Source organism: Octodon degus, unplaced genomic scaffold (assembly GCF_000260255.1).
Source record: "Octodon degus isolate 3935 unplaced genomic scaffold, OctDeg1.0 scaffold00030, whole genome shotgun sequence".
Classification (NCBI taxonomy): domain Eukaryota; kingdom Metazoa; phylum Chordata; class Mammalia; order Rodentia; family Octodontidae; genus Octodon; species Octodon degus.
This window is the reverse complement of record NW_004524606.1, coordinates 2,385,112-2,410,066: the sequence shown is the minus strand read 5'-3', so window position 1 is coordinate 2,410,066 and position 24,955 is coordinate 2,385,112. Positions and strand designations below refer to the sequence as shown.

At 34.6% G+C, this 24,955-nt stretch overlaps 1 protein-coding gene across 1 annotated transcript in view; it reads right to left on the bottom strand.

The window, feature by feature from the left end:
- Positions 1-19,380: 19,380 nt before the first annotated feature.
- Positions 19,381-24,955, bottom strand: part of Kcnj3 (potassium voltage-gated channel subfamily J member 3) — a 156,379-nt gene continuing 150,804 nt past the window's right edge. The window contains exon 3 of the mRNA XM_004629473.2: positions 19,381-22,528. Coding sequence (XP_004629530.1) covers positions 21,942-22,528 — 587 coding nt within the window. The 3' untranslated portion in view covers positions 19,381-21,941. The remainder of the gene's footprint in view (positions 22,529-24,955) is intronic.

Below are 24,955 nucleotides of genomic sequence, written 5' to 3'. Positions count from 1 at the left end.
ATGGTAATTACTTTATTATTTAAAAATAATGTAAGCGAATTAATTATTCTGGCTATATGATCACATATTTTAATTCCCATCTGTCTCTAATAAAATGTTGTAAGTTTTCTTCAGAAGGGTTTCCATTTGCCTTATTATTCTGAATTCCTTTTAAATTTTGTTTAAGTTCATTTATAAAAGGTGTTGAATATTTTTCATATTTGATCTATTTTAATATTTTTAATTGTTAAAGAGAAAGAAAAACTGGGATGAGGAAAAAAACAAAGGAAAGAAGGGAAAATATATTTAGGTGTATATGCAGAATAGTTTGGATGATTGCATTGCTGATTTCTGCTGATCTTTTGAAAGGAGCAGTTAATACTTAATTTTTGTCTTTTTATTCTTTTTAATTTCTTAGAATATTTTTCTTATTGTTATTGTTTTGTTTTTTCTTTAAACTAATCTTGCACGTTTATATCTGGTAACCTGAACAACTAACTTAAAGATAATATCATGCAAAACACCAAATACTGTTAAATTCCTAATACTTTGAATACTTTGTTTAGTGAAATTTTTTAGTTTCTAATGCAGTTTTTCTTTATCTCTATTTTGTATTTTTTTAAAAAATTTAATTGAAAAAAATGCCTTTTCCACATTTCAACTATTACTGACAGATGCTGAATAAAATCTGCTAACGGAGCTTACCCTCAGTGAAATTTGAAATTATATTATGTCCAAACCAAAAACAACAACTTCTTAATCTTGGGACAACTACGCAGACTTCCAGCAGTGGAACAATACTACAATTATACCAAGGAAAGATGATGAAAAAACTTCCTTAAACAATAAAATTAAGCACAGTGTAATATCCCAAACACGTTTATCTACACCACTCAAATATTATTCAATACTAAAGGCAAATATTTGCAATTTAACAGATCATTAAAGTAATCTTAGAAGCAATCACATTTTCACATATTTATCAGAGCTATTCTATCTATTGAGGACACTATTTGCCCAGCCTATTCCTTTGAAGTGAAGAATGTTTGCTTTTCTTGCTCAGGGTGCAGAAGCCTTCTGCTATCAGGTAGGTCAAGGATCATCAGTTCCAGAGTGTCCTACATTTATTTGAAGAGGTCTGTATCTAACATTTGTTTACGAAGACACACAAGAGTATAGTACCTGAGGCCACCTGTGGTTCCAAAGCTCCCTGTGTAGCCAGTAGGACAAGCAAGGGACCTGATTTGCACCCTGATTGTACCCAATGCTGCTCCCTGCTCTGCTTTCCATTCATAGATTCTGATTTCCAAGGCACTCCTTAAAAGACACATTAGTTTAGATACTCTAGTGGATGTCAACTGGTGGTCAGCTTGTTACACACAGCTGAACTGAACTAGCATGATGCTAAGTGTGGGAGTCCACCTGAGAATTGTTGCCAGTAGCATAAGAGGCAGAACTGGAGAAAAAGAGAAGAGGCTGCTAGGGAAGTTGTTTGGAGAATCTGCTGGAGCTGTTGGAAGCTGCTGGTTCTCTTGGGCTATATTGTGCTGGAAGACCTTGTCATGCTGACTTTCCTACTGAACTTAGTTGTTCTCCTCGGAGAAGGAGCTTGGGACATCATTGTCATGGAGAATGGCTAGAGTTCATTTTGAGGGAGCTCTGATCATCACCTTGAACATTGCTTCCTGGCCCTGGAGGGGAAGATGGTGTACAGCTTAGTCTGCTGAAGAAGTTTGTCACAATGGCTTTCCTGATTGAAACTTGGCTTTCCTTATCCTTAGAGGATCTCAGGAACTCTCTGCTGCTGAAGATGGCTATGGTACTTTTCAGGGGAGCTCTGGTTGTTGAGTGTTGCTTCTTGGCTCCAGTTTGGATTCCTCAGCCTGCTACCACAGATCCTTCATTCTGTTGTCAGAGACATTCTAGCTTGCACTGCTGACCTTTGGGTCTTCTCTTTGTATATCTTTGAAGTGGGCCTGCATGAAATATTGTCATAAGCTCTAGGCCTCCAATTAGACTTGGAGGTATCGTTAGGAGCTCAGGTTTTCAAATGGACTCGTACAGAATCATAAGATCCAGTCACTTAGCTGGATTCTTTGATCTTTAGTATGTGTACAGATTTCCTGAACTCTTTGTATATGATTCTTTGGGTGATTCATTGTAAAATAATCTTACAAAATGTGTCCTGTGTTGTATTGTCTCCCTTGCAAAAATCCCAAACCGATATCTACCCAAGCATCCAAATTGAGACATCATTTGCACTCACACAGAAGGAGAAAAAACAGTACATACATGCAAGGCTGTAGCTCTGTTGTTTTTTTACCCAAGCATTTATTGGATTTATTGATGTTGCCACTGATAACATCAAACATTATCATTTTATTTTTTATACTTATGATTATGTGCAAGAGATTTTAATTAGCCATTGAACTATTTTAAATTTTTAAATTTATTTTTCTGTATTTTTAAAATTAATTTTATTGAGGTAGAAATAGCAATGAGACAGTTTCAAAACAGGTTAGTAGGACAGCTACAATAATTAATACATTGCATATTGTTGTCTTTGTAGTAGTTATTCAGAGTACAAGAAGCAGACATGATATCTTGTCTAAACACTACTAGTACAAATCTTTCTTTTCACTGAACTAAGAGAAAGTAGCTGTACATCTATCCTAATCATTTTATATATACATATATAGAATAATTATATATATATATATAATATATATTTATATATATATATTTAAATCAACAACTTCTGACATTGCCAGTTCTGTGGATAGCCAACTACTATTATGAGCTTTGTTGTTTTATTATGGTAGGAAATAAACCCAGGACCTTGTGCCTACTAGGCAGTGCTCTAAAATGAGCTATATCCCCAGCACATGCAACTGTGTTTTGTGCAAAATAATGTAAGCTCAGATTGAATTGATTCTATTTTATTCTATTTCATTTTATTTTATTTGTATTTTAGGGAATGGTCTACAGGGTGTTCAGGGTCTCACTACTAGATTGGACTCATAGTGATCCACCTATTTACAAACTCCCAAAAGCTGGGATTATAGGCACGTGCCACCATGCCCAGTCTTAATTGTAGTCTCAGTGCACCCTGGGGGTGTGGCCGGCACAGCAGGCCCAGGGATCAAACTCCCAGCTCCTGAGCCTGCTTACAGGTGCTTTAATCTACTGAGCTATTTGGCCAGCCCCTCAAATTGAATTTTCAAAGAAAGTCTAATAAAAGTGGAATATATCATCTGCATAGTCAAACTTGTTTCTAGAGTAGGATGTAAATATTGGAAAGGAAAAAGATAGCTTAGCAGGAAAATGTATTGAGATTACAAACTGGATATTCACAGGAAAGACAAAGGAGCTATAAAATAGGAAAATATATGAAAGCCTTTTCATAAATGAAATATAAGTGTATTGAAGGCTTTTTTAAACTTTAGAATATAGCACTTTTCTTCATCAAGTGAGGACAAACATACTATTCTTACCTAGGATCTGTCATAGTATAACATATGACATTCTCTCAAAACTTTGACTTCATAATACAGCACTTTTGTGAAAAATCATCAGAAAAGAAATCTTCTCTGGAAAGATATATTAGAAAAGCAGCCTGTTACTGAACAATGCAACAAAAAAATTTCCTCTAGAGAGTTCCACCTTGTACAGCTTGTTGAGTATGCAAAGCCTGGATATCTAACCCTCAGCCATAGCACAAATGACTCAGTGAAACACAGCAGGATATAAGTGCTGTGGTTTAGCATATGTGATTCATTTAATATTTGATATAGTACATTGTATTAAAGAAAACTTAAATTTTATCACACCTGCTCTTAAATCCTGCAATACATTACAAACTAATGAAGAGAAAAGGAAAGAATATTTCCTTAAAATTAATCAAAATATTGAACAAAAAAGCTTCTTTCTCAGAGTTTTCCTATCTCTACCTACTACAATCTTCAAAATAAATGAATTTCAGCTTTTTAAAATCTCTTCTTTAGAAAAAACATTTATTTGTAGTATTAGTTTCTGAAGACCTATGAGCAGCCTAGCACATATGAAAATCATGTGGAAAAGCTAAAGCTTTTGATCAAAATTTCGATCAAAAGCTAAAGCTTTCCAATTATCTTTGAAAATAATCCAGAATACAAGTACCTTAACTGAACTTGCCCCTATTTCCATGATTATTTTGTGATCCATTTTCAATCAATAACTTTGCTGTTCTTGTAATTTTCCTCCTTCTCCTTAAACGTAGTAATTGTACCTAAGAAGTCAGCGCTCCTGGTGTTCTTTGAAGACCTCTTTACAAGTAAACTATAAAAGAAGTTTTCTCTTTGCCTTCACATCTTAGTCTTATTTGTAGGCTATCATTAGAAGATTCTGTGGTCACTATATTTGATTTACAAATGATGTGTAAACAGTTTGATTTGATATGCGCTGTGTTAAAAATTATAAGGGCAATTGTACTCTATTTAACCAACAAGTCCTCTCAATTATCTTTGAAAATAATCCAGAATACAAGCACTTTTGACTGAACTCGCAGCTATTTCCATGCTTATTTTGTCAGCATCTGCTGTGTAGAGGGTTACAAAAGCCTTCCAAAGAGTCATCTTGAGTTATTTATTTATTGTCAATTTATTTCAAAACAGTAGGCACTGTCATCAGGTAAATCAGATCAATGTCACTCCTTTGCTCATGATTAACATCTCACTCCAGTGCAGTATAATACAAAACCATCACAATGTTCCAAACATCTTATATATCTTCATTCAACCACCTCGGTTATCAGTAAAGCACGTAGCTATGGTGTCTGTGTGACTGATGAAGGTATGACCCTGATTACAATATAAGGTCCCTGACCTCTTTCTGTCTGGAACTTTCCCCCTGTTCTTTTCTCTGGACACAGTGAACTAATCAGGTTCAAGCTTGAGACTCAAGCACTCTAACCCAGAGAGCTTCTTGCATTCCCTTCTGCCTTTTTATTCCTGCCATGAAGCTAGTCATCTGTAGATTCAATCCTCTGAAATTGTGAGCCAACTAAACCTTTACTCCTAAAGGCTAATATGACTTCTATCTAAGACTCTTTATGTGAATTATCTGAAGAAGGTCCTTGACTGCCCAGGTGATATAAAAAACAGTTTATGTAGTTGTGAGTAAGGCAGTTAACCAATGGGAGAGTATGAGATGGAGTGGAGTGACCAACCCCATTGATAAAATTAAGGATAGTGAATGAGGAATTTGAGCAAGAATGAGCATGGCTCAGATAGCATGGAATGATGCCTCTCTTTCTTAAAGGGAGACATCATTACTTACTGAACTCTCGAAGTTTGAGGAATTTGAAATGCAATGAGTTTCCTGTGGCATGAAACACAGCACAGTTTTTATACCTAGATTTTATACTTTTCTGCTGGATGGCTAAGACCAAGATAAAAAAAAGTAAAGCCATATGAATATGGTGTGCTGTAAAAGGCTCAAGTCAACAACTTCTGACATTACCAGTCATGCAGATAACCCATTACTATTATAGACTACTGGACTATATTGGATTACTTTGCTGAATTCATGCACTTACAATATATGAATGGCAATGGAATGTCCATCTCTGAAAAAAGTAAAAAAGAAAGGGGGATATAAATGAAGGACCATTTTGTAGTGAAAAATAATATATATATATATATATATATCTGTATGTACAAAATAGCTGTCATAGATATATAGCTACTTTCTCTTATTTCAATGAGAAGAAAGTTTTGAACTAATAGTGTTTAGACAAGATATTATGTCTGCATCTTATACTATGAATAACCACTATGAAGACATTATGAAATGTATTAATTATTGTAACTGTCCTACTAACCTGTTTTGAAACTGTCTCATTGCTACTTCTTTCTCAATAAAATTAATGTAAAAAATGCATCCCACCCCTTCCTCAGAACTTCTGAGGTATTTTAGCTCAAAATAACTAGTTCTTTCTAAGATCTCAGTGTGCTGTAAACACTATGTGAAAGAACTGGGCTAGAGAGCTTGAGTCCCAATTGTTTGCTTTCAATCCACAGAGGAACCTGTAATAGGTGATCACTAAACAATTGAGCTCTTCCTGTGCTGTTTATCTCTTATTAGCTCTACACTGGGAAGCTTTGTGGCTACACAACTCAGGACCTGTCCTGGAAACCCAGGACCTATTTTTCTCCTCATTTCCAATAAAATCTCACCTAACCTCAAAAAAAGATAAAATTTTAAATCAATATTTATTTGCTTTGCCAAGTTTTTGGGCAGATTTTTTGATATACCTTCAAGTTACAGAAAATAATAAGGGGTAAGAAGTACCAAACCTACTAAAGGTGAGGGAAGTGAGAACACAGTGTTCTGCTTTGCAACACAAATTCCAGTATCCTATGGGCATAATGGAGAAGGTGGATCAACACATTCTGATGTGAAATTTGGGTGGAGTTAAGGCAGATGCAAAAATGGAAGTATTATACAGTAAAGGATACTTTAATATGTTTCAAGAGCTTTGAAAAATGACATAGTAAAAGACGTTCTGTGTTTTAAGAACTTTAAAAAATTATGTAATAATAAAAGATATATATATATATATAAAGAAGTATGAGCAGCTATTTAAAAGGCATGCTATAGTTTGTTAATCAATTAATTAATTAATTAATGCCAGAAATCTAACTCAAGACCTCCTGCTTTCCAGGCAGGCTTTGTGCCACTGAGCCATATTTTGTAAATTTTCAAAAGCATGTTATAACTTCTAAATGAAAATTATTAAAATTTATAAGAACATAGATTATGAGAAATAGATTAAGAAGGGACATAAATAGACATAATTGGGCCATGAAATAGCTCAGCTGTCTAAGTACCTGCCTAGGCAAGTTCAAGAACCCACACTCAATCCCTGGTACCACATGCCGTACCAGTCCCACCTTGGCCTCACTGAGCTGGCCACCAAGACAGGGTGTGGTGGTGCACACCTGTAATCCCAGAGCTGGTGAGGCTATGACAGGAGGATCATTATGAATCTGAGCTGTGTAGTTAGACCTTGCACCAAATACATTAACAAAGAGTTTAGCAGTAATGGAATCTTCTTTAGAGGAATAATCTAGTAGACTACAGTAAAAAATATTTAGCACATTCATTTTTGGTTCAATCTGCATGACCATTTGGAATTGGATAGCTTCTAGGTAAAATGAAATAAATTCCACCAAGAGATTAAGAAAGAATAGCCTAAACATAAGACCCAGAATGATAAAGAAAATCAGTGAAGGAACCAAGGTTAGAAATTATTTTTTAAGGTATAAAAGTGGAGATTACAACCAGTTGGATCTGAGACCTGCCTATTTAATGGATGTTATCTGTAAGTCTGATGTTTCTCTTATGAAGGTATTTTTCCAGCTGATGTGAATTACTTATCCAAAGATAAAAAGCTTAAAACCCCTGAAGAGCCTCAAACTACCTTAATAGATATAGCATGGCATTAATTTTGATTAACACAAGTCTCACCTTAACTTGGTCTTAAATACTCAGCAGAAAATTATAACTGAAATTTATAAAAATTAATAATATGTGCTAAATATAGAAAGGGGACTCCAAATTCTATACTGGCTCTGCTAGTAGTCTGCAGCTCCACCTATTGTTGACTACTACTCTTATGGTTTGATTAGGCTAAAAAACTACAGCAACAGCTGTAGAAGCTCAACAAAAGTCTTTAATTTACTAAGCTAAAATTATCCTTCAAAATTGCAGAGCTCTCCATCTTCTTTCAGCTAAAACTAGAGGGCCTTGTGCACCAATAAATATGTTTAAATTGAGGAGTTTCTGAGATTTCCATCCTGTAGTTGATTTCAATTTGTTTATTTGAGACATAATATATGGATGGGTAAAACTGGTACAGATATTAAATAGTAAAAATCAAGTAAGATCTTCTCTCATATGAAAGGGATATTTAATATTTTGAAACTAATAGTAGTGTATTGGTGGGAAAAACAAAACATTAATGGTGACTGCAAAATAACTTACTGGTTCATACCAATGGAACTTTTGAACACTGTTAGTTCATCATTTGTGCCCCATGTGAAATATATACAACGTTTTGGCTCTCATCTGTGTGGTAAAATATGACAATGTACAATGCATACTCCCCATAATAAAAATTTTCTCTAAGTTGATTATTAATAATTAATTTAACCATTCTCAGGTATTAGAGTTTTGATGAATGCATTCTTTGCTATATATTCCTATCATACCAAAAATTTTTCACTCAATGTGTACTTTATAGTTGAATATCAACTCTGTAGTGCAGAATGACAAATAACTGGGATTATGCAAGAGTTTCACATTTAATCAAAACAACTATGGTTGAATAAGACATTTAATTGGTATGCACAAATCTGGGGTTTTTTGAAGGAAAATTATGGATAATGTGAAACATGAATTTCAGTATAAGCTGAAATTGAATAGTTTCTATCCTATAAAATTTATATACAGAGAAAATAAAGGTGGTAAAATTCATGTTTATTTGGGTCATTATCTCCTGGCTCTATAGTTTTCTAGCAGTGTCCAATTCAAGCTGTGAGTCTTCTCTCATCAATAGTCAAAGGAGAGGTAGAGTACAGACCTGTGGCTGTCGACCAGCAAGGTAGCCAGTGGGCTTACAGCACAGTGCCAGTTTTGGGACTTTGAAATCCACAGATTCAGGCTAAATCTGGACTCTGGTCATGAGAATAGAGTGTGAGTCACACATTCTAGGTGTCTCTTGTAGCCTGACCATAGCTCCCTGACCACAGTTGTCTCCTATGGTTGTCCCTCAGCTGGTCATTGTGGAAGTCTACCCTTGGGAACACTGCATGAAACCCATATTGACTTCTAACTGAATAACTATAACACAGTAGACATGTTGTTTAAGCTAAAAGATCAGTGTTAATTTGTTACATAGTGATGGACAGTGAACACAATTGAGCTTGCCATTCTGTAAAAGTGAAATATTAAATATAAATGCTTAACTCTTTTGCTTTCTAAAATAACTTAAACAATAGAAGAGTGATTTCTAAGCACAATAGAGAAACAGTAAACACAGTAGAAAAAGTAGAAATCTTGTTTTAAAAGTAGATCCCTTAGAAATATCCTTTTGTTTTTAAAACATTTCAAACTGCTGATTGTGTCTCTGAAATCCTACCAGAAAACTAGTTTTATTTTGTTTATTTATTTATTTATTATTTATTTATTTATTTTTTTATGAGCAGAATATATTTATTGAGAGAAAGGAAGCTCCTGTCCAAGAGAGGGACAGGAGGGGGGCTTAAGCAGGTAGTTCCCCAGGAAGTTGTCTCTTCCAGGGACTTTTATAGTGTAAAACCATGTGAGGTTAAGGTAGAGAGAATGGGAACTCACTTAGGTAGGCAGGAGGTGGGACAAAACTATGGTCAACCAATGGTATTACATATGGGACAGGGTCTTTTCCTGTTGGGGGTTGGAATGCTGGATAGGGTCTCTTTCTGTTGGGGGTTGGGCTAGTGACTCACTTGGGTCTTTCCATGTGATTGATACCTATTTAGAATATCAATCCCAGGTGCTACTCATTTAGCATTTGTTTGGCCTTTAGGTCTTTAGGTCTGGTTCACAGCAGGAGCATCCGCCCCTCCCATAGTTGTAAGACATCTTATATTCTGTGTTGTCTCCTTCGAGGGCCTGACCCTGTCTGACTGCCTATAATATTTTTTATCTAACTCGGCTGCCTGCAATATTCCCCCCTCTGAAGAAGTAACCTGAACTGCCGTGAAGGGAAATATGGGCGAAGACCGCTCTGGCTTCTTCACGCTGAAATGGGTCGTTGTTGTTGACTGGCAGTCAGATATATTCTTCAGAGGTTTTAGCTAAAGGCCCTCGATAGATGACAGGCAGTTTTCTCTTGGGTAGATGTATAGCTTTGAGTCTAGAGGAGACAAAGCCAAAGAAACAAGTCAGATAATCACAACAGAATAATTACAAAAAAGATGAGTTAGAACTTTTTGTAGGTCTATTAGCAAATATCTCTTATATGTGAGGTTTAATCCCTTTTATCTTTTATGGTCATTGTATATTGTCTCAAACAACCTGGCCTTTTATATTTTACCTACTCTATTATTACTTGGGACACATGGATTGCCAGAAATAGGGAAAACAGTATTTTCCCATTTGCAAGTGGGCCACTGGCTGGATAACTACTGACAAATCTGCATAAGCAATCTATTGAAAGTTTAACGGGATTTTTCCTTATATTGGCAGTTAACATGGGTTCCCTCAGACTGAGAGGGAAGACACATGACCACCTCAATCTGAAACTTCCTCTGACTCCATCATAAACACTTTTTTTTCCTTCTCTAGCAGCTGTGGACACTTCTGCTTTCCTATAGGCTGGCTAGTATCCCCATTTTTATTTTTCATCTATAATTCCATTTTGTATTCTTTTTACTATGAAACACCTCAAATCAGACAAATTTATTCCTGCAAACCCTTTTAACTTTTATAGCTTGTGTCAGAAATCTGGGGCTCACTGAGAAAGATATAACTTTTTGGTTTTAGATTTTACCTGTATGGTTACCTGGGTTTTCGTATCTTCTAGAAATAAATTATCTGAGATATTAGAACATATATAATCAAAGCATGAATATTCAAGCTAACAGGTACATTTATAAACCGTTTTGAGACCTAGCAATCATAACTCACTGGCTTTTAGACCCCTTTATTCATGGAGTTTGACAGTTTGCTGTAAGTCTCTCTAACTTTAGTTAGAGAGGTCACATATGCATTAACTATCAGCACAAAATACTGTAAATATATTAAAAATCAACCAAGGTTATATACTCATCATGAAGTACAAAGCATTTAGTCATATTAAACTAATGTCCCATTCAGTGTTTTGGATATGGCCCCCATGGTAAGCAAGGGGCACTGCCAAGGGATTTTTCCTTTCAATGCTGTGGCTCTGAGTTTTATATCACAAATACAACGCCTGGTTCTATCTATAGGCCCAAAGCTATTGGGCACTGCATAAGCCAGTTTCTTTAGAACATTTTTATGCTGACAGGTTGTTATCTGTCCTCGGGAACCTGTTTTAACTAGTGAAATACTTTGTCTTACACATGAATAACAACATATTACATTTGTAAAACATCAGTCTCAGCACCATCGCTTAGTAAACAATCTGAATATATTGCCTTACCTCAGTTACAGCTAAAGCAATATACCTTCTAAAGTCTGTTTCTATTGAGGTACGATGACTGGAAGGAAAGTCAGGGTTGGAGAAGGACAAAGAGACCTGTGCCAATGTCCAGCAATAGGCTGGTCTTTTCCCTTACCATAGTCATGAATACTCAGGGCTCCTCCATGGAGACAGCAGGTAGAGGTAACAATCTGGCCAGAGGGAGGAGGCAGGCCCAGGGCCCTTCAGTCCTGCTGGGCCACCTGGGAAGTAGAGTCTGAGCTCTGGGGCCTCTGCCTCAGAGTGCAGTCTCACTTCTAGTGGCTGTCTTGGCAGTCAGGGCATGGCTTGTGGGGCTCTTGAGGCAGTCCCTCTTATGCTGGCCTGGCTTCTGACAGCAGTAGCAGATGAATGTCATCATTGGTGAGCTCTTCTTGGAGCCAAGAGAATCCAACTTAGGGTCTGTTTTGAGGCCACAATAATCGCAGCCATTTTTGTTCTGTTTGTTTTCTCTCCCTGGTTTTCTCCCAGTTCCAATTATAGGACACTTAAAACAGTTTTTACCAAAGTATGAAATGAGTTGTCTGGAGCAAAAGCTATCTTTTGTAGCTCTTTAACTTATCTGTAAGAGTAATCTGTCTGTCTATTGAATTAACATCTGACAAAGTATGTTTTACCAATCTCTCTATTAAACATTTTAAGAAATCAGAGGGGTATTCCTCTTTTTCCTGATAAATAGCTAACATTTAATAACTGAAGGCTTGATTTTAGTTCTTAGACCTTGAAGAATACACTCTTGAAAGAAAACATCTTTTCCATTTTTCTGCCTGGCTATTAGCAGCAGGGCTCTGACTGGTTGGGCTCCAGTGGGAACAGGAAATTCCACTGGTTGTCCATCTTTTGAGTCTTTATAACAATATAATATTCTTCTCCAAATGTAGTAGCAGCTTATAAGGCTACCTGCTTTTCATAGAAGTCAAAGCTTGGTTTAAGATTAATATTATATCTCTCCAATCTAGTTTATAAGTCTGAATAAATCCTCTAAAAGACATCAATGTACTTATCAGGGTCATCTGAGGCACATGAACTCTGGAAGTTCCAAATTTCCTATTTACTTCTTTAAAAGGTATTGTCCTTGAGGAGCTTGCATAAACTCAGCTAAGAATGGGTGTAGCCTTGTAGAGGCCTGGATTATAGCTGTTTTAGAAGTCCACACCCTCTGGACTAGAAAGGCAAATAGGGGAAACCTTACTTTTACCAATGGTGGGCAGGGCTGAAATGCCTGGTTCTCCTGTTGCTCACATCTACATTTTAAAACTTAAATAACAAGGACCTTTTTAATGTAAACCAAATCTAAACATAAGACAGACATTTTTATCATTTTCCTTTTTACATCATCTTTCAAGTTATAAACTAGCATCATAGTTGATACTTTCCTCTTCATTTTATTTAAACAGCTCTTTTTAACATGTAAGAATCAAACATCTTCTGGTGCCTGATGAAGCACACTCTAAAGAAGTAAGAGATTTTGACTGTGAAATAAACTGGAATTCAATAGAAATTACCTTTCTGGGCGTCCCCACCTTTTTTCTAATTGATTCCTCCACCCAGGCGTCCCTGAGTAACTCTCTCCAGAGCAGATGGATGCTCCTGTTGGAGAGAAGGGAGACAAGATCTCACCAGCCTATCCACCCTCGAACTGGCACATGACTCCTATCTCCTGAATACTAGTTTTATTTTGGATGACAGTAAAACTGTGTACAAAATATGAGACCCTAAATGCATTTAAAGATGAAGATATTATTCTAAAGTGGGATAAAGGCTTGTATGAACCTCTACTGTTAGAACATCGGTAGCCAGACGCCTGTCATACATACTTTGAAAAGGGGAGATTAAGAATCTTACCTGAGAAATGTTACTAATCTAAGAGAAGAATCGCAGACTGGCAGAAATCAGCAGTACAATTATCCAAGCCATCACTATCCTGTTAGTCTATAGGGGGGAATAGTGAATAGGTCAATTTTCTTGTCCTTTTAAATTATATATATATTGCATGATTCTATCTGGTAATCTGGACAACTAATTTAAAGACAATATTATGCAATACAGCAACCATTGTCCAATTCCTACTTCTTTTGGTGAAGTTCTGTATGGTTTCTACTTTTTTTGTTTTTACTATTTTGTAATGTCTTAAGATAAAAAGAACTTTCAAAAAATTGAAGCTGGAGCAGATGGAGGAATCAAGAACCACATAAACTTCATGAATATTTCTGAGGTCACTGGTCATTTCTTTGTCCAGGTTTGCTGTTGTGAACAATGGGACAGAGAGCACACTTGGTCACTTCCTCCTGACCTGCCTCGCTGGATCTCTGCCACAGCTTAGGCCAGCTCTTTCACACTGGCCTTTTGTCTCTGCTGTTAAACACACAGAGTTGGACAGATTCAAAGAGGGTCAGGATAGCTCCTTGAGCACAGGTCCACAAGAAGGTGGAGGGCCAAGTGTCCTACACAGGTTCAGGGATCTAGAATCAATGCAGGTTCAGTGCAGCTTCCATAACCACAGCAAGATATTTCCTTGGATTTTTTTGAATAATTATATCTCTTTTTAGCCTAAATCTTACTGATTAATGGGTGCTAAATTTGTTACTATTGGAGTTTGATAGAACTGTAGTTCTTGAAAAACTATTTTTAGACTAGTCTGACATATTATTTGTTATATTATGGGCAAAGACAGAAACCCATTTTACTTAAACCATCACATGACCATTTGGAATCTTAAAAATAATAAAAATCACCTTGCTAGGTTAAAAAAATAAGAACAGGCCTAAAGATACTAATTTTAGGTACATAGTTGAACTGTATTACTCAGCAGGAAAGATCAGGGTTTGACTTACTGCATATATTTGCACAAAACATCAATGATTTTTATAATTTATCTATTATTAAATAGGAACAAAGATGTAACAATCTTTTCACACATTTGAAAATCATTCAATATGAAAGACCCAAAATCATACGTGTAAAAATACACTTGAAACTGATGTAACGTAGAAAGGAAAAAATAGTGAAAACATACTAATATAGTAACTATTTATTTATTTATTGAATTGGTGCAAGTTCTCACCATGCAGTTCAGACTCTCCAGCACTGGGGTTAAAGGCATGTACCACCATACCTGGTTTTGGTGGCTGGCTCAGCACCGGGCCGGCACGGCATGTGGTACCAGGGATCAAACCCAGGTCCTTGTGTTGGCCATGCAGACACTGAGCCTGCTGAGCTATCTCCCTGACTCCACTAGTATACATAACTTAGGAGATAAAAACATGCATTAATGAAACAAGAAGAGAACTATTTTAAAAATAAACATTTAGCAAACAAAACTAATTTTGAAAATTAAACCTAGTAAAGTTATGAGTCTTGGACAATAAATGACATGAAATGAACTAAATTGACATAAAAGAAAGTCACAATATTTCCACAGTTCGTCTTTTATTTGTCATCTCTGTATTTTTCTGGAGTATCAAGAAGAAGCAAAAAAAACTTAGAAATTTACATTTAAATCATGATAGAATTACTCAGAAGAATATTTGGTGCATGAGAAGAATACAAGGAAAAAGTAGTAGAATAGAGACTAGTTTATTTTAATAATCATATATGAAATCTTTGAACCTTTAATCTATTGTCTATCATTTTCTATAGTGATACTATGTATTCATACAGTGAAGGCATGTACACTTTCCACTATAGATATATTTATGCATATATACATAATTTTGTACACATATACAGAAGTATGCATGATTACATGTGGAATAACATCTTTGAAATTCAAAAGGAAAATAATATATAAAGTGTGTGTGTGTGTGTGTGTGTGTGTGTGTGTGTGTCTCCAAGAGGATTGGTCTTAGAAACAGGGAGGGCCTAATTTAGAGAACTAATATATTAGTATCCAGTTCAGCCTTACACCCTGTAAAACAGGAATCAGCTATTGTATCCCTTTATCATCTTGTCCAGACTATTAGGGACCAAAATCTTCATCATGGACTAGTGACAAGGAACTTTAGCTGTGTATGGATAGGCATAAGATATCCTAGGAAAAGTTAAAACCTGAAGTTAAGTATTATGCAGTTATGCATGTTTACCTTCTCCTCGAAGGTATTCTAAATTCAGGAACTTTTGTTATTTGTCTTCTGAACAATGAAACCATAGTAAAACCAAATAATCAGATTAAGAAAAATATAAAAATATCTCTCTGTTATGGTTTTTACATAGTTGTCCCCCCAAAGTCTCATGCAGTCATTGGGGCATGGTTCTAGAGTTGTGATTAATTCATTACCCAAAGCTGAGGTTATGGGTGTGAGTACTGCTGGGATTATGGGTGGAAGTGCTGCCCCCACCTTGGGGAAGACAGCCTAAAAGCAATATAAGGAAAGGAGAAAAGCTTGCCTCTACCACTGCTGCCATGTCTTCTCCCTTGGCTCTGCTGTTTTCTGCCACCGTGAGCTGCTGCCCTCTGCCATGTGCCCCTTTTCCTTGGAGCCAACTGAGTATGGACTGAAACCTTCACTAACTGTGAGTTAAATAAAACTTTCCTTCTTTAATTTTGGATGTTTGATATTTTGTCCTGGCAATTAGAGAAAAGTAACTAAGACACTCTCCCAATATTTAATATATAATAGGGCTCTCACTGAAAATACAGGCCAGAAAGCAAGTGTAAGGCAATGGTTAGCCACAGATATTTTCCATCATAGTTGTTCACCAAATGGATGATTAAAAGACAGATGTAATTACAAAAGAAAAGAGAATACAGGACTGAGAAACATGAGGCTCCAGTGAACATACAGGAATCCAAAAACATATAAAGACCAATGAAAACATATTAGTTTAAAAAGATCACAAATAATTTTTATTAAAACATTTTGAAAAAGTGTACCACTGTACAAACATAACAGAAAATGTAGCCATGGTGGTGCATACCTATAATTGCAGCACTGGGAGACTAAGATAGGAGGGTCACAGATTTAAGGCCAGCCAGGAGACACTGTAACTTAATAAGACTCTGTAAATAAATAAATACTTGGATGTAGCTCAGTGCATAGACCCTGAGTTCGATCCCTAGTACTACTGAAATGAAATAAAACCAAAAACTCATAAAAGGGGGAGAAAGAGTATATGGCTGAACTTAACTTGTTCTTACATCTTTATTTTGCTTAAAAGAATAGAAAACATTAATGAAATTTGAATTTCAATAGGTCACATATATAAGGTTTAATTTTAAGGTTGCTAAAATAAAAGACAGGAAATGTATAAGATGGAGAAATAGGGCCATCGAGATAGCTCAGTGGACTAAGCACCAATTTGGCAAGTGCAGAGTCCAGGGTTTGATCCCTGGTCCTGCATGCCATGCTGGCCCTGTCCCCTAGGCACACTGTGTGAATGGGTCCAGGTGCGGTGGCGCATGCCCATAATCCCAGCGCTGGGGAGGCTGAGAACAGGAGGATCACTACAAGTCCAAGCTACATAATGAGACCCATACCAAATACATTTTTTAAAAAAGATGGCAAAATAAAGAAAATGCATGATCTAAAAAAGGGCTGAAAAACTCCAAGCAAAGCTGTGATTAGGAGTCTATGAACTTATATTTACATTAAGCACATATTTGTCTATCAATATATATATATATATATATATATATGTATATATTAGGTATCATGTATATATGTAATATATATCTACATATATATGTACACACATATACAGCAATAATATGGGAAGCATATTATAAATTTCCAGATAGTGATGATTTTTCTAGAGAAAGGAAGAGAAATGGAATAGTGTAGAGTTAGGAAAACCCCGGTAGCTGTTTCAGCTAGTTCTATCATACTTTATATTATTAAATTTATACAAAGCAGGTATGCCTAAGTATCATGTATCATTTTTTTTTACCTCTGGATCTGACATACATAGAAATGAGAAAATTTTCTGCCTTATTTGAAATATTTTATAATCTCTTTAAGTATCTACTGACTTTCTGCATTTTAGAGTTTTTTTTTAACCTTCTTGCTATTTATGGAGGTCTCTATGGGCCAACGATTCTACCTTCTTGTAGATCACCTTAATCTTCTACTTACTTTCCTAACCCATCAAGCATCACACAGTTCTTAGCACATGTGCTCATATTCCTAGTGCCTTCCGCCCTCCAGACCTCCAATGACACGAGGAGAGATGCGAATCTTATTGCACAAGACATCCTACAGTTTGAAACACTGCACACAGTCACTAAATATTTATTCTCAAGAATCCAAATTATGTGGGATAGTAAATTGTTTTTCGAAAAGATTTTCAATAGACTTTATAGGAGTGTAGACTATACCTTATTTGTGAATTTAATTTAAAAACCTAGTAAGGAGCCTCTCTGAAATAATATCTTCACCTGTAAAAGGAGGATGATTTGCCATTCAAGTAGACTGACAGTAGAAAATGATAAACTGGAGCACAGATGTGATTCTTTATAGGAGTAAGGTTCTAACATACTTGTTCTCTTTATCATGCACTAGTCATTAACAATGTAGCTCTTTTTTTATACTGGGGATCAAACTTGGGACCTTACACTTGCCAGACAGGTGCTTATGCAACTAAACTATATCCTTGGTGACACGGTGAAATAGCCATGAGTTTATGAATTTACAGGTTAAAAAAAATCCAAATTTGGAATAAAAAGCCAACAGTTCCACTTAGTGATGAGGACCATTATCTCTGAACCTAAGTTACATGCTATAGCTAGTTAGCATTGTGAATTAATTCTGTTAGCACCTTGGTGGTAAATTACATATTTCAAGAACTAATCTGTTCCAAGACTGATAACACATTTCTGTATGTAAAACCCTGTCCAGTGAGCCAACTGAATACCTTAGTAAAAGATGACTACATATTTAAACAAAATCAGAAATGGCTTCTAAAATACTGGTTCATGAAGGGTTAGATGCTTATAGAGATTCTTTCAAGAAATGCAATTCTCGGGTAATCAGAATTAGTAAGTTCTGATTTCATCTTGCTGAATGAAGTATCTCAGCAATGAGAAGCAAAAATGAAAGTAATTCTCAAAGAATAACTTGTAGTGCATTGGATCATCCTCTTTTACTAGTTCATTGTCATAGGATAAATGAAAGGAAGCAAGGAATATGGATAATTAACTTTAGAAAAGTGGAAAAATGATAAGCACACTGCAAAAATTAAACCCAATCATGTTTCAAAAGTTTAATATAGATTTTATAAAACTGAACTTGCAGTACTGAATATGAGTTTATATTTTGTACCTTAAATAATCTTGTACATTTAAATAATTATATATTGCATGCCAAAAAGTACAATTAGCTTGGTACTAATTTGAATATGTACAATGTAATTCAAGCATACATTCTGAAGTGAAGTTCATAGACATTCTATGCCATCACGCTAAACCCTTTTCATAGTAAGGATTGGCAGAAGGATTCAAACTACACATAAAATGTAAGTCAATTTCTCCATGACCTCAGTCTTTTGCCAGTTGCAGTAATATATTATGTGAATTCATCTTGTCAAGACAAAAAAAGGTTTTCAAATATTGAGACAACTGAATTATTTTCATTGTATTTAAATGTATAGGTAAATGAATTTCAAACAGCATAAGAATTTTTGTCAGAAATAATTAATGATAAAATATTCATATTTTTCATTTGGTATATATTTACAAAGTATACTCACATATTGCTGAAAAGAATAAATATTTGAATTGAAGATAAGCATTATCAAAATAATTATATTTCTTTTATTTACATTTTGATAAATAGAATGAAATATTTTACTGTAACAAGAGCTATCTCATGAAAATATTATAAAAAGGGTCTATTTTCCAGTTGTTGAGTAGAGTTATGCAGTTCAATGAGTACATTAAGTTTCTTGCTTGTGAGCCATAACATTGGTGGACTAAAAATTATCTTGACTGAAATTGACTTTTACTGTTTGTGATGTAAGCTCTTACAACTTCCTGAAAGGGAAATACTGAAGCTTATTTTTTACTCATTCAATAAAATGTATAACTTTTCACTGCTGAGACATGTCATATACGCACTAAACATCTTACATGAAATCACTTCAATAGGAAGTCCTTCAGGCTAAAATATATGTAACAGATGACTTAGCCTGGAATTATCTGTGTCAAAAAAAATAAGCAAAAGAAGAAGAAAAGAAATTCTTTATTTTTATCCAAATATATCATACTTCATAATTGAGTTTGAACATAAACTTTACCATATATCATCCAAACCAAGACATTGTAATAGTGAAAGGATTGCTACTAATTACACAAGTACAACAAATATAAACTGGAATTTTCCTGGGCAGACTGAAACTTTGAAATAGGGGTTAAACTGCAATTACATGCAGAAATCATACCTTTCCCACACGCGTGGAAAAAGAAAAATAATATCATTCACTTGCATTAATTAATTTGGGCAACAGTAGCTCTTTCTCATTTTCATGTCTCTGTTCAAATATTACCCACCTCCCTAAGCTAGTCACTTCTTCCAAAATAATTAACTCTTATTCTATATTTTCCACTATGTCCCTGTCTTTTCATTTAACTTTACTCTCCTACTGGCATGCACTGTTCATGAAGAATTTCCTCCTAAGAAATAGCCGTGCTCAAATCTCCAGGAACTAAACAATGCTTAGGACATAGAAGGCATGCAAAGATATTGTTGAATGAATGAATACATTCAGAGAGTTTGTTTTTGGTTCTTCCTTTTTGTACCAAAAACAAATTACAATGACTCTCCAAAGTGAATTATGGCTCTGTTTAGTTTTAAGGTGTTGGACTAAATGATCTATGCAGTTTCTACCACTGCTAATACATACACTATGCCCTTTGTCCCTTTTTCTAATTCTATTGCATTCCTATATCCAGGAAATAAGAAAACTTGGTGACGAAGGGATGGGACAAGCACTCTGTTTGCAGTGGATGAATGCTAAAAACTGATCATTTTGCCAGTAATGATTCCCTGGTATATGTTTGCACCTACAGAATTTGGTTGATACAGAGGTAGCCAGAAGATATTATTGTAGTTAATAATGGAATTGTCGATGTAATAATTTGCCAATAATAAAATTATTATTAGGTAGCTATAAATAGGAAATGATGGTACCTCAAACCAGCCATTAGTGATTTTTATATCAATGAGAACTGGATTGATTGTGGGTATACTTACATTGCAATGCCTGAAGAAGCTTTATAGAAAAAGTTATAGTATATTGATGAGAAGCTCTTCTACAACTTTATAAGCGTCTCTGTATTCCAAAGCTTTTTCTACTGATCAACAGCTTTGATTTCTACTAACGAGTTGTGAATATTATTAGATAATTGGCTTAGAAAAATAATGTTGCTAAAATTATCTGAGTAAACTATAGATCCAAACACCAATAAAATCAATATTCACAAAAAATTGTGTAATATATTTTCAACCCATTTCATTTTAATTTCTCCAGGTCTGTTAAAACACTCCTTCTTAACTGTAAGTGACATGCCTGGGATGGGATTTCCAGTTGAAGAAAAAGTCTATCCTCTCACAACAAATGCCATAAACAAGAGAACAGCATAAAAAAGAGACTCAAATAGACATACATATTTTAAGCATAAGTATTTATCATCTATGTTGTAGTATTATCATGTCTCCTTAAACATAAATTTTGGGTTTATTTTAACGAACAAAAGTACCAGAAGAATAAATATGTTTCCAATTGAATTAGTTTGAAATAGAGCTCATTAACTATGCAATTTTGTAGATTCTGATATATTCAAATATAACCTGGTTACTGTTAGAATAATTGAGCATTTTTTCAGAGCACACATTTATATTAGGTCATTCAAGAGAAGTTCTAGAGATTTTAATTAGCCCAGGAGCGCACAAATTCTCAAATTAATCAACATTTATTTCCCCCCAGTACTAGCAATTTTTAAAAATCATGGAAAATTTTAATGATATATCATGTATTGGAATGCTCAAAAATTAACAAGTTAACCATATGATTATACTTTTGGAAGGCCATAAATAGTATAAACTTGCATGACTTTCTCATGATAAAGTACAATTGAAAACCTCCTATGACCTTAAACAGCAAAAACATCAAATGAGAGTTTTAAATGACAAATAATTTAAGGCTAAAATATTTGGTATTAATAATTAATGTCAGTAGCCTTTCTACTCTAATAAAGTAAACATGCACAAGAACTACAGCTTTGAACAAAACATCACAATTGTATCAGATATATATGTATGTGTATGTATATATAAATATGTGTGTGTGTGTGTGTGTGTGTGTGTGTGTGTGTGTGTAATTTTTCACCCTGAAAGCTATCCACTCATGTTTGGCTTAATACATATTTTAGAAATGATGGGGAGAGTACCTCCTCTTTAAATATATATTTATATATATTTTTCCAGAATGTACAATATAAATATGTCATATATAAATCATGCCATAAAACTAAATGCAAAATTTGCACATTATTGCATGCTTGATGTGATAATACATGCCCATTAATAACTTCCTCATGATGTCCTCCCTTCATAACTTTGTTCTCTGCACAGTTGCTGTTCTTGGGAATGGAGAGTTCTCAAATATGTTTATTGAACTGGGGTAAAATGAACCTTTCAAATTTCTTAGGGAGGATTATCTCGTCAGCCAAATATTGGACTATGCCTAAATCAAAACATTAAATAATGCCTAAGGGGGTGTTTTGTTATGTGAAGCGATCAGAATTCATTTTTCTTAATTTGGCTGGAAGATTTCCTTCCATCCTGGCTGCTCCTCCAGCCATCTTTTGAAGCTTTGGTGGCAAATCAGCCACAGACTGACTCATGGGATCAGATAACATCTTGGTGGTTTTTGATACCAGTTTTTCTTCTGAGTTTCCAGGAACTGAACTTATTCGTTGAAGTTTCATGGGCAAATCTCCCAAGCTGTAGGCTTTTTCTGAAGTTGTAGAACTCATCCTTAAGAGTTTTTTTGGAAAGTCTTCTCTTCCAGTAATTTTCTGCAGCTTTGATGGAAGTTTTGTACTAATGTCATCGAGCCCATCTAAGCACTCCACTGAATTATGCCTTTCTTTGCTGTTAGTTATGGCTGGAGCTATTAAAGGGGAAGACATGAGCAGCATTTCTTCTTGCTCTTTCACGCTGTAAGGTGGAGTAGGGACTTCAAATGTTGCATGGAACTGAGAGTAATCAACTTTGAAGAATCCTTCTTCTAAAGAAATTACAGGGAAAAATCGGTGACCCCAAAGAACTTCATCCTCAGTATATGATGTTCGAGCTTGACAAGTCATCCCTACAAGCAGAAACGAAGCATTGATAAATTATGCAGTTCATACAAATGCAAAGAAGATTAGTAATTCACGTGGCTCACTTATTTGAGTAGACTAAATGATAGGATAGAAGTTCTACTATAGGCTAACAACTTTGCTACATATACTTCCTTCTAATTATAAACAAGGTACTCACACTGACAGCTGGAAGGGTAATACATCATAACAAATGTGTAACTTAAGTTTTCAGCCTTAAGCAAAGAGAACTAATAGACTAATTTCAGAATATATAAGTCTCTATAAGGAGCTAGAGGGACAAATTATGTAATCATTTTCTATTTTTAAAGAAACAATATGATACATGAAACAAACTGTACTGAATCCACACTCTCCCGTTTGGTAAACTTAAACAAGATATTTGAGAGCGACTTTCCTCTTATTAGAGCATATAAAACAGCACCTGTTCCATCCTGTGAGCATGAATAAAATAGTATATGCAGAGCTGTAAAGAGTATCACATAACATCTACACATAGTTAACTTTTAAGAAATGAGAGATCACATTCTTCTCTTTAACAGTGAAAATTTACAGTGAAAGACAAAAGGACCAAAAAACTCTCCTAAATTAATAAAAGTTAAAGATATTTCAGTATTTAAGAATGGTAAGTCACACTGGTTATTCTGTTCTTGTGGAACTATAAAGCCAGAATTAGCTTTTGCTGAAATTTTAATAATTTATAATGCTTAAATCAGTAATCTGGGCCAATTGATTTGCTCTGAGAAATTATGGAACTGGGTTCTGGAAATATCAGTTGTGTTATTTGCTATATATATATTTTTTTGCTTGAATGAATTTGCTTGAATATTTACATCATAGTGCTCTGATTCACATAATTTTATTCTCTTCAAAAATCACTTAGGGCTGGTGAGATGTCTCAGTGGTCTAAAGCACCTACTTAGAACAAGCTTAGCAAAGCACAGGGACCACGGTTCAATCCCTCAGCACCACATGCCAGCCAGCCCTGCCCCCCCTGGTGGGCTGAACTGGCCACACACACACACACACACACACACACACAAATGAACAAATAAATAAAATTTTTAAAAATCACTTACTTTGATTGAGTTATTATGAAATCAATTACCCTCTGAGTACTCACTTTCGGAAAGCCTAAAAGTACGTAAACTAAAACCATGTATCAAATTTTAGTTTTAAAATAGTCAGAAGATATGTTTGTGTACATAGTAAAATTCACATCTCTTATATATACTATATTGTATAGCATATACTATGTATAGTATGAATGTATATATACTGCATATATATTGTAGTATATACTATACATAGTGTATATATATATATATACATATATGTATCTCAAAGATTATTAAAATGTAAAAAGATAGATGCACTAAAAATCATCCTTTTAATAATTGTTATTTAGAGTTATTTAAACTGGCAATGACAGTCTCTCATTTCATTTATTTCAGTTGCTCCATCACATAAGTGATTTCTATTGTTTTAAGGTAAGAATAGCTTGAATACAGAATTATTCTTTGTTTTTCTTCATAAGTAGTAATCACAATTATTGTTTTACAATTAGAATAAAATGCATAACTAAAGATCACATGAGGATTTTTCAACTTAACTTAATCATAAGTTTTTACTTTATTAAATCCCTTTGTAATCTAGTCAAATGAATATTATCGGTTATATTTTACACAGGATTAATTATCATTATATTCCATCTTTTAAATTAAAAAACATATAGGAAATGAAAGCCTGTCATGAAGCAAGGACTAAGCTAGGTACTCGTTCTTTATTTTATTCTATTCTTTATGTTAATCATTGACATAGTCTTTGATTTGGAAGAAATTACTTTGTTCATTTTAAAGATAAGGAATTCAAATTTGAGAGAGATTAAAATTCTACTTTTCTTGTAAACTTACAAAAATATAGAGAAAATGTGTTGGCATCATCCTAATTTCTCCTTGTGTATAGGGGTTTACTTTGCATGATGTCTGTAGTCTGTTATTTAAAATATCATTTCTAATTTAATATTATAGCTGTCATGGTGCAAATATGACTGTCACCAAATATCTGTATTCTTAATAAATATTAATCAGGAGTAGTCATAGAAGTAATCATGTGTGAAGAAAATAAACTACTTATAAAGTTATTTATAAATTTTATGAGCACACACACAGCACCATTATGTAGTTTCAGTTTTCTAGCCTCTGAATAAATATTGCAAAAGCAGCAATTACAAGTCACCACTTCATCAGAAATGCTGAAAAGTCATTAAATTTATATTTAAGAAGAACCACTATATAAATTCTGTACATATATCTTTTTTTTTCTTTTCAAAGTTTTATTGATAAACATATAGCAATGAGACAGTTTCAAATCAAATCGAAAGTACAGTTTCAACAAATAATACACTGCATACA